General features: G+C 39.1%; 1 protein-coding gene across 1 annotated transcript in view; it reads left to right on the forward strand.

Moving 5' to 3' along the window:
- The window catches only part of FAT2 (FAT atypical cadherin 2), a 53,110-nt gene that overhangs the window by 14,002 nt on the left and 26,467 nt on the right, over positions 1 to 12,641 (forward strand). Inside the window, exons 3-8 of the mRNA XM_075856139.1 lie at positions 3,403 to 3,464; positions 3,619 to 3,930; positions 4,299 to 4,509; positions 5,603 to 5,742; positions 7,978 to 8,253; positions 9,600 to 9,810. Of these exons, the coding sequence (XP_075712254.1) occupies positions 3,403 to 3,464; positions 3,619 to 3,930; positions 4,299 to 4,509; positions 5,603 to 5,742; positions 7,978 to 8,253; positions 9,600 to 9,810 (1,212 nt within the window). The remainder of the gene's footprint in view (positions 1 to 3,402; positions 3,465 to 3,618; positions 3,931 to 4,298; positions 4,510 to 5,602; positions 5,743 to 7,977; positions 8,254 to 9,599; positions 9,811 to 12,641) is intronic.

Genomic DNA, 12,641 nt, shown 5'->3' on the forward strand with positions numbered 1-12,641 from the left:
TGCGGGCAAATGCCCGAGCCTACGCGTTTCGAACAACGACAGTGTTCTTATTCATGGCAAAAATATTCCTTTCTATTTTAATATTATTCTTCTACCAATAAAAGTGGTAACGGAATATCCCTTTTACCCTGACACAGTGCTGGATCATTCCTCTCTTTTCTCCTATATTACCTACCGTGGGCCGTCGCGGGGATCAGAGCGAAGTGCTTGTTCGAGACGCAGGATCTGTCAATCTTGTTTTAAAACTGAACTTTAACCCTATCCTCTTCAGATTGGCCAGCTTAGCAAAAACACTGGTAACCATCAGTATTTTAGGTAGTATTTGACATTGTCATTGCATTTACAAAGCTGAACTTTATATACTGACAACTCAAGACTGCTGTGGGATTAAACCTATGACCTGCTAAGCTTCCGTCTGAAGGTCTTTCTTTTAATGGGTGATAATGTTGTCATATAGTTGCGTAATTTAAAGAGCTGCTTGACAGTCACAAGCCCAGCTGATTGGTTACTTCGCTGTTAAAGTGACAGCAAGTCCAATAAATAAACACCTGTTTGTTTTGTATTGTGTATCTTATATCGTTCATTTTTGGTCAGCAGGGCCTCTATAGAGACTCCTTTAAATCCTGCCGGAATTAGAAAAAAGGGCTGCTTTTTTTTTTCTTCTTCCAGAAACAGCACCACTTTTGACCATGGACAGTGTTTGGTATTGTAGCTCATTCACATTTAAGTTTATGGGACTGAGCTGCAATACCAAGTACAGCCCATATGATTTTTACAGACAATGTTAAAAATTAGGTAATTAGGGACCCGCCCATGAGGGTAGTGTAAACTGCCCGGCATACCATATGCATTGTCCATTGAAAAGATGGGCAAGCTGACAACTGCGCTTGGATTAAGGAATATTTTGGTTAGGGGTGTAACAAGCAACCATAGGGCCCCACAGCAAGGCTGAAAAGGGGTCCCACTCCACCATGACTACCTTCAACATCGAGTTTAGAACATAAAAAGCTTGATTATGATTATCTCCAGTTTGTGCCATGTGTTTTCACCTAATGTGCAGGAATAACATACAAAGTGATGTCAGAATGCAGGAATAATGCACACAGTAATGTCACAGCATAGAAATAATGCACACAGTAATGTCACAGCATAGAAATAATGCACACAGTAATGTCACAGCATAGAAATAATACACACAGTAATGTTACAGCATAGAAATAATACATACAGTAATGTCACATCATAGAAATAATGCATACAGTAATATCACAGCATAGAAATAATACACACAGTAATGTCACAGCATAGAAATAATGCTCACAGTAATATCACCACATAGAACTAATACACACAGTAATGTCACAGCATAGAAATAATGCTCACAGTAATATCACCACATAGAACTAATACACACAGTAATGTCACAGCATAGAAATAATGCTCACAGTAATATCACCACATAGAACTAATACACACAGTAATGTCACAACATAGAAATAATGCACACAGTAATATCACAGCATAGAAATAATACACACAGTAATGTCACAGTAAAGGGATAATTAACGTAATTAATTTACATAACTGGAATCATGTGCATAGTGAGGTGACAGTTGTGGTACAATGTGAATAATTTACATAGCGACAGTGCAAGGATAATCTGATTCTACTCTGTGAACTTAAAGTATAGAAAATATGCAAACAGTGATGTTACAGTATAGAGCTCATTCACAATGTGATGTCACAACACAAGAATAATACACACAGTGATGTAACACTACAGGGATAATGGACACAATGACATATCAAGACAGTAAAAAGAATAATGATGTCACCAGGCAGATATAATTCACACAATGATGTCACAGTACAGGGATGATACGTTACTATGCAGAAGAGCGATAATGCACTCACTATGGGGCTCCATAACTTGGAGCGGGCTGCCTGGATCAGCCCTTGGTCCTGGTATTATCAAACTTGGGTTGTGGATGCCATGTCGTGACGTATATGCCATTAAACCTATGGCTACCTTAACACATTCGCTATAACATATCATATACTGTAATAAGCAGATGTTTATTCTAAACCAAAGCAAACCTGTGGATGCCGAAGTAGACAAAAGGTTGCATGCTTAACATACCTTGCCCATCTGCACTAATGAAATGATTTCACACAATATATAAAGTGTAGAACCTGCCCTGAATCGGTGCCAATATTTTTCATGGTTTCTTTGTAAAGGAGAATATTTGGGGTTTGGCAAAGCTATTTTCTGCTTGTCGGCACCCAGCACCTACAGACTCTTTATTTGTAATAGTAAACATTATACCATAGGGAACTTTTATTAAGTTGGCATTGATGGCCTCTTCTGTCTGAAGTAGGTTAAGCCCTAAAATTCCTGGCTTTCTTTCACACAGCTAAACAGCCCAACAACCCCTGGTGAAAGGTTCTGCTTAACAAATAACAATACACAGCTGATCCTCTTTCTGCCTGTTCCAACACGAGTTTTGCGCTAACAATGCCGAACAGCTATTCACTATTGCTGTAGGCACAATGCTCCCCTCCCACACAGCTGTGTCCTTTCAAGACTCCGTAATGTACCCGTACATAAAGGAAGAGCGGCCTCCATAGACTTTCTATTAAAGAAGAACGGTACTTCCCAATATCATTGTGGTGATCAACCACCATCAATATTTTTAGAAATCGTAGCCTCAATCTGATTTAAGATTTTAAATTATTGTTAGGCCTTTGGCATAAACAATGTTTAAATAACTCATTGGACTACATTATGACCTAAAGTTCACTTAAAGGCGAATTCCAGTCATATAATTTGCCTCATCCTTCCGTTTCTTAATAAAAATAAATTAATAATAATAATAATAATTAAAATAAGTCTACAGTCATTCATTTAAAAATCTAAAATTTCTCTATGGATTTAATATGACCCCATTCAACTATTTCCTTCTCCAAGTAAAGAACATATAGGCATATGTTGGTGGTCAATATTCAATAGTATTTTTCAATTAGTCCTATTATGAGTCTTTCAAAGGAATATTTTCATTTGTAGCACTGGCATAACATCCAATATCAGTCTCCTTGGAAACAGACTACAAACTGACATCTTGTAGTCTGTTGCTAAGGAGACGGTGTTGGGCATCTGGCAAAAGTTAAGCTAGCATGCAGGATATATTAGCACAGTTATTCCAAACTGTGGCTCTCTAGCTGTGGTAAAACTACAACTCTCAGCAAGCCCATTAATGTCCAGGCATGCTAGGAGTTGTAGTTTCACAACAGCTGGGGAGTCATATGATTGTGTTCACTCGCATAGCGAGACTGAACTTACACTTTAATTATAGTATTTCATGTTTTATTTGCCTGGTTCTAATATTATGTCTGTCTGTTTAGGTTTAATCTCTTCAACTGAGAAACTGCTAGACCGAGAAAATAGAGAAGAACATGTTCTCGAGGTAAGATATCAGTTGGCCAATATAATCTTGTAATGTGAGAATTATTAAAATAATGTCTCCGCGCACATGGGCCCCAATTTTTTTATTTCATGTAATGTAGTGAAAGTCATAAAAATAGACCTAATATTGAATAATAGAACATTATTTTCCACAGGTCACTGTGTCAGATAATGGGGCGCCTCCTCTTCAGTCCATCTCTCGCATCGTCATACAAGTCTTAGACATGAATGACAATTCTCCAACCTTCTCCCAGAAACTGTTCACTGTTCAACTTCCGGAACGTGTTGCCTCCTCCGAACCGTCTCCGATCTACAGGCTTATAGCCATGGACCGGGACAAAGGAATCAATGGCCAAGTGACATACAGTATTATGGAACAAATTGACGAAAAATTTACCATAGACCCCAACACCGGTATCATCTCCTCTGCAGCCCCATTTCCATCTGGAGAGTATAATATACTGACGGTAAGTTAGGAGAAACTTCTTGGGATATGTACAGTCTTGCTCTAGTGATCACTTTTTCTAATTCCAAACTAATGTCTTATTTGGAGTGATTTTTGCTTAGACCCTAAAATTATACTTCTGAATGGCAAATGCATAAAAAACATTGGCGTTTCATAATCTATAGGAGAATGGCGGATTTAAGGATCTGGGACTGTTATTACATATACCATTTTGTTAATTTATCTCTAGGAATGAGCAAAGTTAAAACTCGATCAAATTATTTTATCATACAATTTTCTAGAATTTAAGTATTTTTGTCCTACAAACTTGTCAGAATATCCTTACAAGACCTAAGCTCCAAATGTGAATGTTTTTATTAATTTGATTAGGTGAAAGCTACAGATGGTGGAAATCCCTCTCGATCTTCTACTGTGAGATTACACGTTCAGTGGATCAAAAATTCAGGACCTTCAGAAGAATCTCTAGCATTTGATGAGCCTCAATTTACCTTCGAAGTTATGGAAACTGATCCCGTGAACCACATGTTGGGGCTGATCAGCACAGAGCCAATGTACAGTCAGTGTTGGTTTGATATAACAGGTAAAGTTTTCCTTTCCAACCACTAACCATAGATTTTTACATTATTGCAACAAAGAAGATGGCTCTTTTAGCGGCTTACACCGAATTTGGCTGATCTTGGTTAACTGATATGTTGAAAAGATTCTATAAGATGGCATTTGGAGCTCATTGCAGATAAATTCATTTGCATGGAGACTGTACAACTGCATATGAAGTCCCTTCCTATTACGAAGCCTTGGGCAGTTATGTGCCTATGTATGGTGGCTCTATGGTGCTTCTAGAGTAGAATACCTCCATAATATGGCATGTGATGGAACATACCATGATTTATTTTTTTACGTGTTCATACAGTACATATGAAGTTGGAGGCACGCAGAGGTACAGTATGGGTTTATAGATTTCTGTGGGTGGTGTATTTGGAATCGATACAATAATGATTCAGTACTCTTCATGAGACCTGTGCACATACACATGTGATGAACCTCGCCCGAACCCACCAATTTCAGCAGGACGGGTGGACCATCTAATGTTGTCCAAACTTTCACCTGACGGCAGATGTTAAGGAAGGAAGAATCAGGCATGTTGGATTTCAATATGCCTAATCCTTTGTTCTTTCGGAGGATAAGCCACTATCAGAGGTGTCAGGCGCGAGATTATCCCCTTCTTCATATTTTAGTTTCCTCATTGAGAACACATGCACACTCGTCCGAGCCTTCTTGTGTATCGGGTGGTCGGGAGGAATAGATATAGACAGCTATCTAAGGTGTACGGCCATTTTTAGACAGTACAGTGGTAAACTCCATTCTTCTAAGTTGTGGTCTTTGGGGTCAAATTAATTTGCAAGTTTTGGGGCATTTACTTCTAAAATAGCTTAATCAACTTTCAACGTGTGCCATATACAGGCCTCTATAAAGTATACAACTTAGACGTCCGCTCACTGGTATAATTTGTATAATAACACAACTAGGTGTATGACTAGGCATATAAGAACATAAAAAGAACGTACTGCCAAATAAGAAGCAAACATGTCTAGACGGGTTTGCTTAAACTCTGCGTAAACTAACATTTTTGAAGTTACATCGAGCTGAGGGTTATTTCCAATTTCTCTCCCAAGGTGGCAATGCTGACCTTGACTTTGACATCGACAAGAGCACAAGTGGTTTGGTCATTGCTCGACCCTTGCAGTCAAGCAAAAAATCATTCTATAACCTCACGGTACAGGTCACAGATGGTTCCCGTTCAATCAGCACACAGGTAATCTCTTATTTGGTCAATTTCATAAAGTGCGATACGGTCTCCCAATTTGTGACTGAACACCTCAACATACAGTTAGGTCCAGAATTATTTGGACAGTGACACAATCTTCATGATTTGGGCTCTGCTGCCACCACATTGGATTTGAAATGAAACAACTGAGATGCAATTGAAGTGGAGACTTTCAGGTTTTTGTGATGCTTTGCCCGGCCTTTACTGCCGCTGTCTTCAGTTGTTACTTGTTTGTGGGTATTTCTGCCTTAAGTTTTGTCTTAAGCAAGTGAAATGCTCTATCAGGTTGAGATCTGGTGATTGACTTGGACATTTCAGAATATTCCACTTCTTTGCCTTACAAACTCCTGGGTTGCTTTCGCAGTATGTTTTGGGTCATTGTCCATCTGTCCTGTGAAGCGACGTCCAATCAACCTGCTGCATGTGGTTGAATCTGAGCAGAAAGTAAACCCCTGAACACTTCAGAATTCATCCGGCTGCTTCTGTCTTCAGTCACATCATCAATTAACACTTGTGACACAGTGTCTTTGGCCGCCATGCATGCCCATGCCAACACACTGCCTCCACCATGTTTTACAGAGGATGTGGTGTGCTTTTGATCATGAGCCGCTCCAAGCCTTCTCCATACTTTCTTCCTCTCATCATTCTGGTACAGGTTGATCTTAGTTTCATGCTGTTTCAGAACTGGACGGCTTCTTTACATGTTGTTTTGTAAAGTCTAATCTGGCCTTTCTATTTTTGAGGCTGATTAATGGTTTGCACCTTGTGGTGAACCCTCTGTATTTGCTCTCATGAAGTCTTCTCTTTATGGTAGACTTAAATACTGATACACCTACTTCCAGGAGAATGTTCTTCACTTGGGTAGATGTTGTGAAGGGCTTTTTCTTCACCATGGAAAGGATTCTGCAATCATCCACCACTGTTGTCTTCCATGGACGTCCAGGCCTTTTGGAGCTCACGAGATCACCAGTGCTTTCCTTTTTTCTCAAGAATGTACCAAACTGTTAATTTGGCCACTCCTAACATTTGTGCTATCTCTCTGATGGATTTCTTCATGTTTTTCAGCCTATCGATGGACTTTTTCACTTGCATTGAGAGCCCCTTTGACCTCATGTTGTGGGTTCAAAGCAACAGCTTCCAAATGCAAATGCCACACCTGGAATCAAATCCAGACCTTTTACCTGCTTAATTGATGATGGATTAACGAGGGAATAACCCTTGTAGCCCATTAAATAGCTTTTGAGATAATTGTCCAATTACCTTTGGTCCCTTGATCAAGAAGCAGCTACATATTAAAGAGCTGTAATTCCTAAACCCTTCCTCAAATTAGGATGTGAATACCCTCAAATTAAAGCTGAGAGTCTGTACCTTAAGCCCATATTGATTATATAACGGTATAATCAATATGTTTTGGTAAACTGCTAAAATGCCAAAACTTGTGTCACTGTCCAATTAATTCTGGACCTAACCCTATATTTGTTGCCTTATTTCATTTTGTTATGACGTTACCAAACTAATACTGGTTATACAACACCAAATCCTGCTTATCTATATCAGATTCCAACCACTTTTTTAAGGCAAACCTGATAATGATGTTGCAAGACTGTTTCTCAGACCATAGTTCTTGCATTATTGGTCTAAATGCTTAAAACTAGCACCCATATTATGACATGGGTGGCCACCTCTTGCACCAAGGCAATTGGCTTATCCATAGAAATGACCATTTACTGGAAGACACACAGACTGTTGAGTTGTAGTATTAGTACCAGCTAGGAATATGATGGACCAATCCTAATTTCATTTCTATTCCACTAGGTTCTAAAACTTACAGTAAAGCGAATAGTCATTAGCCACCATTATTTCTTTCTCATTGTTACATCTTCTAAACTCTTACCATACTCTCCATTTTCACTATTGCAAGGTCCCGGCCAAGCCCTACAGGCTTACTTGCCAACTCCTTCATAAGAATTGAATTATGGATGAAGTACCATATGTCATCATCTTTGTAATTAATATAATTATTACTATTCATATAATTATAATTTCAGTAGTGAATCAGCAAATGCTTACATACTTATTTACGTTACGAGTAGGCATTGATCTCCAGGTACTGCGAATAAAATAATTACATTGGAAAATATGTGTACATGGTTAATTCTTGCTCTTCTGTCTTGAAAAAGACCATCATTGTAGTGTTGTTCATTTTCTATACTTTCTTAATAGGTTCACATCAATGTTCTACCTGTTAATCACCATCGTCCAGAGTTTGTACAGGATCACTACACGGTTCAGGTCCCAGAGGATGTCCAGTTGGGAACCAAGGTGCTGAGAGTTAACGCAACCGATGAAGACAGTAAGATCAGCCTGGTGTATACTATACAAGGCAGTGCAGACCCAAGGAGTTCCAAAATGTTCAGGATGGATTCCAAAATTGGTGCCTTGTATACCACAGAAACAATGGACTATGAGTCAATCCCAATTCATATTCTAACTGTTATGGTATGTACTACAGTTTTGCACAAACATACCAGTTGAATTTAATTATTGTTTAAGTTGGACTGGGGTTTCTTGGAACCACCAAAGAAAATGTACCCGCCATCAATACAGAACATGTGCATGTCTACTAATTGAATTGTAATCATTGTTGTTATCATTGCTCACGCAGGACATATTGTTTATAAGTTCATATACGTAATTTCTAAATTAACTCATAAGATATAGACCTTTTTGGCAAGTGGTTGGCTCCAAAGTCACCTACAAACGATGTTGGACCATTGAGGCCATTTATGAGTCAGACCCTGAGCCCAACAGAGGATCCTGTGGTTCAGTCCTACCCTGATATTCAATTCTGGAAAACACGCTAGGGGCACTATTCTAAAAAGTTCCTTTTGTTGTTGTTGTTGTTGTTGTTGTTGTTCCTGGAACGTGGCATAGTTTTTATTGCATGTGTGTCAAAAATGCCAAATGTAAATACAATAATTTGGCACTGTATATTGGCATATACCCACCAAAATCCATAATTTAGGAATAAAACATAGAATTTTTATTGGCATATAACACTTACAATACCAGCTCATGATATTCCACCATTTAACAAAACAATTCTACAATGTGTAGCAGGTCTGATCTGGCATTAATTGGTCAGCAGGTATTTTTGATTCAAAAAAGTTGCATACACTTTATAAAATAGGTCATGGGTGTAACTACCAGCGTCAAAGCTATAATGGGGCTCAGCATATGAGAGGGTTCTCTTCCACTGTAAAATAGCTTTAGAGTTCAAAGGAATTTAGTGACCATTGAGTATGAAGTAGGGGAAGGAAGACGTTTATAGGAAAAAGAGAGAAGAGACAGTGGGTAATGGGATGCATGGTGCTGAAATATCAACTATAAGAACAAATGACACAAACTGTTTATTTGCTGGACTATTTGCTGCTAACAGTGGTCATGGAGGAATGGGGGCCCCATTCCTAGTTATACTCTGGAGCCCCATGAACACTTTTTACACCCTTGAATGAGACAAAGATCTCCGACACTTTTAACCACAATGGCAGAGAGCTGTAGACCATGAGAAAAAAAGGAAACCAGGAATGGCCAGACACTAAGTACTCCATAACTATTCTAAAATACTATCTATCCTACCGTTGGTGTTATCCTGCCATTTATCCGCAGTTCTATTAAATGTGATAGTGCTCCCTTCTCTATCCACCGTGAGGAAATCTGTCATGAGGAACAAACTTAATATGTTCTTTAACACCATTTCATTTCCTAACATTACAGGTTTTTTGCTTGAACTTTAAGTGGACAATGGATCTGTACGACTCTTACGCTGTTTCATTTTTCTCTAGGTGCGAGATCAGGGAGCTCAAACCAAGCGTAATTTTGTACGGGTCACAATCCAGGTAGAAGACATTAATGACCATTCACCTCACTTCATTAGATCCGTGTATGAAGGAAGTGTTTCTGACTCATCGACTACTGGAGCTGAGGTGCTCCAAGTACGTGCCACAGATAAGGACCAAGGACTTAATGCAAAGATCCAATACTCCATACAGACAGGTGAGCATTTCATAAATAATACTTAAAGTGAATTCTCTGTTACAGTCATTTAATGGGGTTGTGTGATTTAGAAAACTGATTTTTAAATTCCCAATTAGGGCATTCTGAGTTAATAGAAGAGAATGCCCCATTTTTACTGCCATTAATTAGCCGGGGTAGAGAGCAGCTACAAAGACAGTCACTCTCCCTCTCGGACCCAGCACAACCTTGCATTTTGCATTAAACTGACAGTGCATTGATTCCAATTGGCACAGTGTAATGCTTCATTCCTCCTGTGGTGGCGCTGCAGAGGAATTTAACACTTGCTCCTGTGCTCCACTGAAGATTACACCCGATCCCTTGGTGTACCGGCAGCAGGACAACCTGTGATCAGCTTTTTTTTGGGGGGGGCCATAAAGAGGCTCTGTCACCACATTATAAGTGCCCTATATTGTACATGATGTGATCGGCGCTGTAATGTAGATTACAGCAATGTTTTTTATTTAGAAAAACGATCATTTTTGACGGGAGTTATGACCTATATTAGCTTTATGCTAATGAGTTTCTCAATGAACAACTGGGCGTGTTTTACTATATGACCAAGTGGGCGTTGTACAGAGGAGTGTATGACGCTGACCAATCAGTGACCAATCAGCGTCATACACTGCTCTCCATTAATTTACACTGCAGATAGCGATATAGCTATATCGCTATGTGCAGCCTCATACACACACTATAACGCTACTCATGTGTCATGACAATGAATATACATTACCTCCAGCCAGGAAGTGATGTGTATTCATTCTCCTGACCACTTCTGCAGCGTCTCTGTGATTTACAGCATAGCAGGCGTAGTCTCGCGAGATTACGCTGTAAACTGTCATTCACAGCGAGATCTCGCTGTGCTGTGCTGTGACTCACGGAGACGCTACAGAAGTGGTCAGGAGAATGAATACACATCACGTCCAGGGCTGGAGGTAATGTCTATTCATTGTCATGACACATGAGTAGCGTTATAGTGTGTTTATGCGGCTGCTATATTGCTATCTGCAGTGTAAATTAATGGGGAGAAGTGCATGACGCTGATTGGTCACTGATTGGTCAGCGTCATACACTTCTCTCCACAACGCCCACTTGGTCATATAGTAAAACACACCCAGTTGTCCATTGAGAAACTCATTAGCATAAAGCTAATACAGGTCATAACTCCGTCAAAAATGATTGTTTTTCTAAATAAAAAACACTGCTGTAATCTACATTACAGCGCCGATCACATTATGTAGGAGATAGGGCACTTATAATGTGGTGACAGAGCCTCTATAAAGTAATTTTAAAAAAACATTCAACTTCAATTTTAATGGATAAATTAGACAAAATATAAATGTAGGTACATAGAAAAACCTAAAGCACTCTAGGAACACTTGAGATTGATTTTCAAAATTATCTTTATTTTATTCAAAATAATGGTTTTTTGGACAAGCGATTTTCTATAACGTTTCGGCCTATCCAAGGCCTTTATCACAATCGCTGTATGTAATATGAATAAAGATGGATGTAAAGGCGTCTGCCAGACGCTCCAAGTAGATTAGACACTAAACTACTTGGAGCGTCTGGCTGACGCCTTTACATCCATCTTTGTTCATATTACATACAGCAATTGTGATAAAGGCCTTGGATAGGCCGAAACGTTATAGAAAATCGCTTGTCCAAAAAAACATTATTTTGAATAAAATAAAGATAATTTTGAAAATCAATCTCAAGTGTTCCTAGAGTGCTTTAGGTTTTTCTATGTACCTATAGTGTTGGTTTTCAAACCCGAACCTATACAGCACCAACACAAAGTTAATTTTGAGTGCATCCTTACATATTCTGTTTGATAGAAAATATAAATGTATGCAGCCCTAAGTCAGAGCAGGATTTCTATGAGGGTGGTTTCATACGTACAGGTTTCGATCAGGTTTTTTATATGTCGTTTTTGTAGCCAAAACAAGGTTTGGATCATAATGGTAGAGAAAGTGTTAAGGGCAGATACTACTTCTCCTCCTATTTTAATACACTCCTGGTTTTAGCTTCAAAGACTGCATTAAAAAAAAACCTGAACAAAACCTGCACATGTGAATACACCCTAATAGTGATGCTAACAATAGCTGCAACTTTTTGGGGCTAATTTTTCCGTTTATGTTGGAGACTCACTCTCTAACTTGTAATATACAACATGGGTCTCTATTATACTGCAATATAATTGTCAGTAGTCTTCCAAAATATATAATTCGCATCTTCCCACAAATGCACTGAATGGATTAAAACAATAGTTTGTCAAACTGGATAAACAACAGCCGTCCTTGATTGAGACATAGGATTTTATGATCACAAGAATGTGCTGAGCGCAGTACGGCAAATAGGTGTGCAGACTGCTGACATGACATTCCTGTCTTGTAATCAGCCGCGATCTATTCTATTGTGTTATACCACTGCCCTTCCATTTTATACAGGGACAGAGTTTATTGCGCGTAGACAAATATTCAGTTATGAGCTGTTGCAAAACAGATTCATTTAACAACATGCCTGAGATTTATAACTTTGTAAGTAATTGTGTAAGGCAGTGTAGCATAACTTTGACTTTAGAAATTTTGACTTGGTGGTCCGACACTCGGGATCAGAAGAATGGAGAAGCCATGCAACCCTATTGTTTACACAGGCACAGCGACTCGTCCGTACAGGTGGCTGTGCCGGTACTGCAGCTCAGTCTCCATCAGCTGCAGTACCAGACACAGCTACACTCATATGTATGGCACTGTGCCTGTGTAAGGAATTTGCTGGTAATACTGCACTGATAGCCTGCTATGGGCCCA

Source organism: Rhinoderma darwinii, chromosome 3 (assembly GCF_050947455.1).
Source record: "Rhinoderma darwinii isolate aRhiDar2 chromosome 3, aRhiDar2.hap1, whole genome shotgun sequence".
NCBI lineage: Eukaryota > Metazoa > Chordata > Amphibia > Anura > Rhinodermatidae > Rhinoderma > Rhinoderma darwinii.